The 7,844-nt window shown below is 45.3% G+C and overlaps 1 protein-coding gene across 2 annotated transcripts in view; it reads left to right on the top strand.

Annotated features, from left to right (window-relative positions):
* The first annotated feature begins 2,464 nt into the window (after positions 1-2,464).
* The window catches only part of LMF1 (lipase maturation factor 1), an 801,367-nt gene continuing 795,987 nt past the window's right edge, over positions 2,465-7,844 (top strand). For both annotated transcript variants that reach the window (XM_078664185.1, XM_078664184.1), the window contains exon 1: positions 2,465-2,608. In XM_078664185.1, the coding sequence (XP_078520311.1) occupies positions 2,597-2,608 (12 nt within the window). In that variant the 5' untranslated portion in view covers positions 2,465-2,596. The remainder of the gene's footprint in view (positions 2,609-7,844) is intronic.

Genomic DNA, 7,844 nt, shown 5'->3' with positions numbered 1-7,844 from the left:
GGCATGCTCGTGTCTCAAGAGGGAAGAAATGATCCATTCCACGAGCCCCACTATTTAGAAGGTCTGTACCATTTACCTGCAGTATCTTTCCTGGGGATAATGAGACCGACATGACGCGGAACCATGTGTATCTGTTTATGTCCAAATCTAATACGATAGGGAGTAATGTCATCTTATGTTCGAGCTTCACACACAATCCCAGTACGTCTGACAGAGAGCACGTGAACCCTTGCAAGAATGTCTGTAGCACACGGCGTAGGCATGTCATAGATATGAGTTCACCATTGTATTTGCTGCAGCTCAGATAAGTCTAAGAGGAGTTGCGTTGATATTTCAGAGCTTTTTACATGTCAATGCATGGTAGATATCTGACCTGAATCAAACCAAACTGAGTCACGACTGTTGTTTCCTTTGGGCCATTAGAGTATCATGCTACCTCCTCTTTGGGGGACTTTGATCACCCTGCTAAGCCTCTTGTAAGGTGGGGAAGGAGTCTGGAGTGTTAATTACTAAAGAACAATATTGAGCAGCAACATTTTATATTTGCCTATATTTCTTATGAGGAGCTTGGCCTCAAAAATGTAGAAATCTGGTATGGCATTCAGATTTTCAGTGTGGGTTTAAGACGCGTGAGAGCAGCACGTATCTAAAGAATTGTTGTTTATTTAGGGCAAATTCCAGCTTGAGGTCAGTTATCGAATGGATAGTGTTTTGTGTTGATACTACATCAAGGTTAGTGATACTGATGCCCTCCCAGCTCTTATAGTCCTAGTGAGATTGGAAGTACATTAGCATTGTACCTATTTGTAGTAAGGTTTCCCGCATGAGAAGGCCATTCCAGTTTATGACTTTCAGCGTGTTAATCGTTGCCATGGTGGGAGCAATGTCTAATGGGGCAGTATAGCAGGTTTTTGTCACCCAGGGCCCAGCATTCAACTGCTAGAATCTTTCTGCATGTTTCTACACATTCTGAGCTACTGCCGATTTTTTTTTAAACTGACTTGTATTGAACTGTTTCCAATATCTGTTTAGAACAAAAATCTAACAAGTTTTTGATGTGTTCAATTTTGCAATAAAGATTTTATTTTTATTCTACATGTTTTCAAACATGCTCACCAGTGTTTTAAGGGATTTATGGGAAAGGTCATGGCATGACCATGTATTATATGGGATAAAGTACCGCCTGGTGTACATGATAAGGACACTGCAAGACACCTTGGAGCTCCATAACCTTAAAAGCAACTCTTCCTTCAACATTCATCTCTATGGTTATGGAACTCATCAGTGACTTGCAGTGTCCTCATAATGTATGTCAGGGGGTACTTTATCCTATATGAAATTATATATGCATATATATGTAGTTTTACTGAAGCAGTATTGCACATAGCTTCAGCCCTGCTAATTACCGTCAGCTGCAGTTTGAAGAGAATCCAGAAACACTGACTTTTTGTGCTCAGTGTGAGTGTGTGTGTGTGTATATATAATAAATACCCAGGAAAAATGTATCCCGAAGGAGCACAGAGAAGACAAAGAATGATTCAGGAGCAGTCAATCTAGTCTTCCATAATCAACAGGAAGCGCAAGCATACGGTACCCAGAGAGCCACCGTTCACAAGCCGAATGGAGACCAATGACTGATCTGCAGAGAAAGAAAATATACTAACAAAGATTATTCTAATTATGTGGGAATTTGTGTTGGGAGAATATATCCTTTTTTCCTGAGTCAGGCGGGTCACATCATAACTCATTTGTGTGTACAAGGCATTTCTTAGGACTGGTAATTAGTGGTGTCACAGCTGGGCTGCAGCAAGTGCATCGTGATCAGGTATTTTTTCAGGTGCTGCATTCTGCCGTGTGTTATACAGTAAGGACCGTGGTTGACCCCTTTCACTTCTGGATGGATTCCAAAGTTAGTTTCCTGGGGCTGCCTGAAATGCAGTGCATTCCTGTGGGTTGCACCTCTGTAGCTCAAACTCAACCAAGAACCGTAATGTTGGTCCAATCTAGGTTTGTAGGCAGGTTCACCTGCACCCACACTACTTTGTTCAGCTACAGAATCACGACAACATGAGTGTATGCCAGTACTCATCGCGTGTGATCCCATCACACTTGTCACATAGGCTACAGTCATGACCCGTATCCTTTCAACTAGACACAGCAATGTTAAAGAGCATCCCTTTCTGCTCTTCCCTCCTCTATGAACATTGTCGCAGCAAACAGTCAGGATAAGAGCATCACAGTCGATGCATTGTGGTCTCCACGTAGGCCACACTACAATTCAGCTTTGTTCCCTAGTGGGATATGTGGTACCCATCAGTCAAGGTGCTTCAGCACCCTACTTCCTAGGGGTGTTAAGCGTAAATGCAATTAAATAGAGCAATCCAGAGGGTTTGGGTACGATACACAATGCAATACTCATCATACATCTTCAGTCATTGTTGCTCTTCTTCCTTTTCTAGGGTCAGATACTCTGCTTCTGGAAACCGGGTTCTTGGGAATCTTCCTGTGCCCACTCTGGACTCTGGCACCACTGCCCGAACATACCCCGCCATCACGTATCGTCATCTGGGGCTTCCGGTGGCTCATTTTCAGACTCATGTTTGGAGCGGTAAGTGGACTTAAGTATTTTTCATTGCAGAAATTGGAGATATTGTTGGGGTTTAGGGGTAGGTCGGTGAACTGGAAGAGGAAGGAACTCCTGTACCTAATGGCTCAGTTCTGAACACATGCCCTTCGGGCAGTCAAACCTAGCATTGCCGAGGAACTGCTGGTCAATGGGTGTATGTTTGTAAATGATACAAAGATCTGCCATTGGGTTACTGTACCAAACTGAGAGTAAAATTGAGGTTGTGTTTTAAAAAACATGTAGTATAATTTTGCGCGTCTTCTTGGTGTTGTTTGGTGTCTTCAAGAGCCTAGTGTTGTGTCTTTTGAATGCACTTCTCTTGCCGTCAGTCTCCCAACCTCTCATCAAAGTCCATATTTATCTGTTTATATATCCATAGCCACCGAGTGCTCTTTACGGGTGTAGCAGAGCGGTATCTCCCTGGGATACCCCACTACCAGATCCTGAGTTTTACCTGCGGGTGAACCTCACTCAGTAAAACAAAAATCTTTTTGCTGACATTTTCCAACTACTGGAGCTGGTGGGAAAAGCCCCAAAATTGGAAATGACATCTGAAGATGGACCCCATTTTCCGGGTCCAGCGTGTTATTCCAAAGTCAGGGGCCAAAAACTCATGACGGAAGTTACTGGGAGGAAGATAAAGCTCAGACCATAAACCCCGCCTTGGTATTGCCCCATCTAATTACCTGACATCTTGGGATGAGGGCCACCGAGGTAATCTCATAGGATCGCTCACTTGGAACCGGTGGTCGGACTCGGAGCTGGGGAAGAAACTGGAGCTGCACCAGTGGCGTCTGTAGAAGTGAATTTTAGGAGAAGGGGCGCACATTGGGTCACAGATAAATCTGATGAGGTCACCTACAAAGATAATATGTATATTACTTAAAGTGAAGCTATAGTTAGGACCAAGTTACCATAGGAAGTGCTTTTTTTGCTTTGCTAATAACTTTGGAACCGTTTTTCGACTCTTCACAAAAGATTCCAAACAAAAAGTTTATCCACCTCAGCTCCTTCCTTGAAAGTGTCAGGAGGATCCTTCAAAAGGGGGGAGCCCCAAACACACAATTTTCAAATGAAATTTCCATAGGGCTTTTTGAACAGCGCTACAGCCTAAACAGCTGAATGGAATTGCATCACATTTAGCAGAAAGTTAGATCTTTACCCAGAAACTGTTCCTTTTGTGATTTGGTCTCATTCCATTCAATAGTTTTTGAGAAAAAAAGGTTCTTAACATTTGTATATCTGGACCGTTGGGCTGAAATTCAAAAATGTATGCCTTCTGATTGGCTAAGTGGGCTTTGTCAGAGGGAGCGCTCTGATTGGCTGGCTGCAACAATAAAAGTAATGTTGTGGCAGCCATTACAGGAGTGGGAGACTTGGTCACCTCTCCTGAAAAAGTCTTTCAAAAAGGCAAAATGGGGGCAGGGTAGGGATACCCAGCCCTCCTAGCCCTTGTGTAGAACGCTTTTTTCCCCCTCACAATCCCGAGGTTTTTCTGCACAATTGTGGTAAAAAACAAAATGACAGCCAGGATTTTGTTGCTTTAAATGACCCCTGGGGTGAGCTTAGACAGAGGAGTGAAACCACATTTGTTATTTTCCATTATGGGGAGTGGGGTGAGCGTTGGCTGGGCCAGACTTTGAACACAAACCAGTCCTGGCAATTCAGCTGGACCGGACCCGGGAGAGGAGGGTCGGGGTGCTAGTGAGAAGCAGTGCTGCCGCTTTAGCACTGCTGCTGGCCGCTTTAGCACCACTGCTGCCGCTTTTGTTACAGGGGGCCGATATTGCAGCACTGCTGCACAACTTCCCCCAGTAACAAAACTGACTCGCAACGCTTGAAAACCGGACCCCACTCTTCCGTCCCACTGGGAAAATGGCAGATGCCCGCTAAGGCCAGTCCGGCCCTGTGTGTGGTACCCCTCCCCAAGCCAGTTTCGGCCCCAGAGACTCCATCCACCGAGGTCGTGTGCAGTCTTAGAAGGGAAGTGCCAGGGGCCCTCTCCCTGAGCCACGTTTCGGCCCTGGGACCCCACACCTTGGGGCACAATGCAGTGCTGTCCTGGGGACCCCATACGTGAGACTGAGTGATGGTCCCTGCCAGGCGCGCAACACCCATTGGGCTGAACGGGCTTCAGCCCCCCCCGTCGTCAACTTCAGCCCGGGCTCCCAAGGTTCAGATGACAGCATGACACACTTCCGTGCTTCGCTTATTTACAATGATGTAAAATAATGAAAGCATGAAAACCGTTTCCCGACTTTCATTTGTATTAAGGCTCCACTTTTATTTTTGGATGCTTTAGAATCCGAGGTTGCGATTTTAATGACCCCTTCTGAGAGGCCAGAACCAGCCGGCTGCCTCCGGCCAGAACCAGCCAGCCTCTGAAGGTATCAGTGACCCTCCCTGCCCCCTACCTTTTGTTTTCTTTCAGAGGGGGTGCCGCCGAGGTGATTTCTTTGCCTGAAGCAGGGATTTCAACTAAGCACGTTTGATGTGCGGTGCAGCATGGAGTGTGAAGATGTGCACAGCAGGGGGGATATGACACCAGCAGGAATTCCTTTACAAAGGAAAAGCGTCACCTGCACTGGCCATTCCTTTACCCCTGCTGTGCACATCTTCCCACTCCCTGCTCCAAGAGTCCTGTTGGTGAGTCATGAAACTAAAGCTCACACAACACCTCAACTGATTTTTCTCAGGAGCTGTCCTTACTTGTATCCAGTCTGTATTTGGAGCATTGCTCAAACCGCAGGTCTGCACGAGGAGAGGAGACACATTGCAATGGTAAATGTTAGATGGCTGTGTGAAGAGCATCACACTCACCTCCTGTGGGTACTGTACGGGCATTCTTCGTGTGACCCGCCGCTGTGCGCACAGTACATCCCAGGTTTACACGCATTATCAGTTTCCTGACTGAACACAGTGAATAGGGGTGCACGATAGTGCTGCTCATTGCGTCCTAAGGCCCCTTCATTGGTTGAAAGTGATTGTTGGGGTTGAGAGGAGCAGTGAATGTGCGTAAGCACGGATATAGCACCTAGTGGGTCTTGGCACTGGTGACAGTGCTCGTGCTGGCTATGAAAGTGACACATTGAGGTAGGGAGAATTAAAGCACCTACAAGTGGTTCCTGAGGTGGGGCTGTCACCAAATGCTGGAAACAGTGGCCCAACATCTAATAGGAAGATGCTAGCAGCCGAGGGGAAAGAAACTGTTTCATTTAATGCTTGACTGGTCCGTTCTATGATCAATCTGTTTTTATTATTTTTAACAAATCTTGCCACTGAAGATTGTTACTTGGTTGGAAATAACAAGTTAGGCCCTGGTTCCCCACAATGTTTGTGCATCGATGGGTGTAGGTGCTTGGATTCAGTTTCTGCACTCCTGTGTGTGCTGTAGGGAAACACTGTGAAGTGAGAGCAGAGATCCTGCGTTGAGAATGATGGCTGTGAAGTTGTGCAACACCTGGTGTGTCTTCACCTTCCACCACAAGTGTGATGGAGGTGGTGGTCAGGGGCGCGTGCCAGGCCTCAGTTCAGCTGTGTGGGCTTGGGGCAGTGATGCCTCAGATACCTGCCCCCGTGTCTGCTGAGTGGGCCGGACAGTGGTACTATGGAAGGGTGGTACTTGCAAGTGATGCTGTTGCGAAGCAGATCGTAGTCGCATTTTCAGCAAGTGGCCTTGAGGCGGTGGTGTCCCCTGGCATGTCTTTGCAAGAAATGAGATGCGGATGTGAAGCAGAACACGCCCCCTTATCTGCTGAGTGGCCCCGGCCAGTGGTGCCACAGTTGGGGGGTCCCTGTCTGGGATGTTGTTTGAAGCATATGGGGCCCATTTCTAATACATCCAGTCAAGGGGTAGGTTGGCCTTCCTAAAGTAGTCTGCAATACTGTAACAACAGATGATGGCTGAATATGTCTACCATGTCCTAGGTTTGGATTGGTAGTATGTGTATTGTAGACCGGTTCATACGTTTATTTGTGGATTTTTAGTTTATTTTCACGTTTTTCTTCGATTCACCCTCTAGCTCAATAAAGACCGATAATACCTGCCAATCTTAAACATTCACTGTGCAGTAATTCAATTGTTGCATCATCATAATACACATTTTAAGAATGTAAAAATAAATAAAACAAATTTCGTTGCACGCACTGCATCGCATTTGGCGATGCAGTGCCTGCAACAAAATTAGTTTTATTTATTTTGATGTTTACTTACCTGTATTTGGCCGCATTCCATAGTTTACTACCCCACCCTGCCCCTCCCCCACCCCCCGTCACCGCCCGGCAGCACTCCCACCACCGACCGCTACTAGTTCTTTGTAAGAATTTCCTCCATCTGAAGCCAGGCCCAATGTATTAAGCGGATATATAACACCAGGCTTGTTCCCAGGCCATGAGTCTAGACTAGGATAATTACTTTTTCTTGGTTTAATTTCATATTTTGTTTACTAGACACATTGGCTTGTGTGTGGTCTCATTTTGTTATTTTCTTCATTCTTTAATATTATTTGGCCATTTGTTAAACATGTACGCTAGGAGCCTCTTGGTGCTATAGATATGAAACTGATAACAGATTCAGCTTGGTGGAAGGAATTATAGTGTGTAAATACAGGTTTTTAGCTTTTTCCTTTAATTCAGGTGGGATAGTGGTCTATAATGGTACAGAATGATCTAACACCTTACACAAACACACAAGTACAACACTTGAAAGTCTTAGTTTATTAAATGCAACTTTATTCTACATAGATTCTTTTCCTTATGCATTTAGATACCTTTCATGTACTTAAGTATCTTTATATTTGTTACTTTGCACTACCCTAGATCTCATCATATCTCTCGCAATATATTCCCTACCTCCACTCTGACTCATCTAAAACCTCACTCTACTACTCTCTCCAATGCACTGCCCTATTTCTAACCCTATACCTCTATCAGTATATTCTCTACCTACGCTCTTTGATTCATCCTAAACCCGATACTCTTCTCTCCTCTACCCCTCCTTCCATCATCTCATACCTCTTTTACTATTCAGATCTCCCAAACAAGCCTTTCTAAACCTTTCCCTCTGACTCTTCCACCTCCATCCGAAACCCCCTTCTACTGCTATGAACCCCCAAAACACATTCTAGACCCTTCCTTTTTCTATCCCTCCACCATTCCTTTTCAATACAAATAACAGACTAAGATCTCCACCACTCAGATTAATTTCATATTTCCCTAT

The sequence above is a fragment of the Lissotriton helveticus genome, chromosome 10, assembly GCF_964261635.1.
Source record: "Lissotriton helveticus chromosome 10, aLisHel1.1, whole genome shotgun sequence".
Lineage (NCBI taxonomy): Eukaryota > Metazoa > Chordata > Amphibia > Caudata > Salamandridae > Lissotriton > Lissotriton helveticus.
Note: the sequence above shows the minus strand (reverse complement) of the source record. Positions and strands in the feature narration are given on the sequence as shown.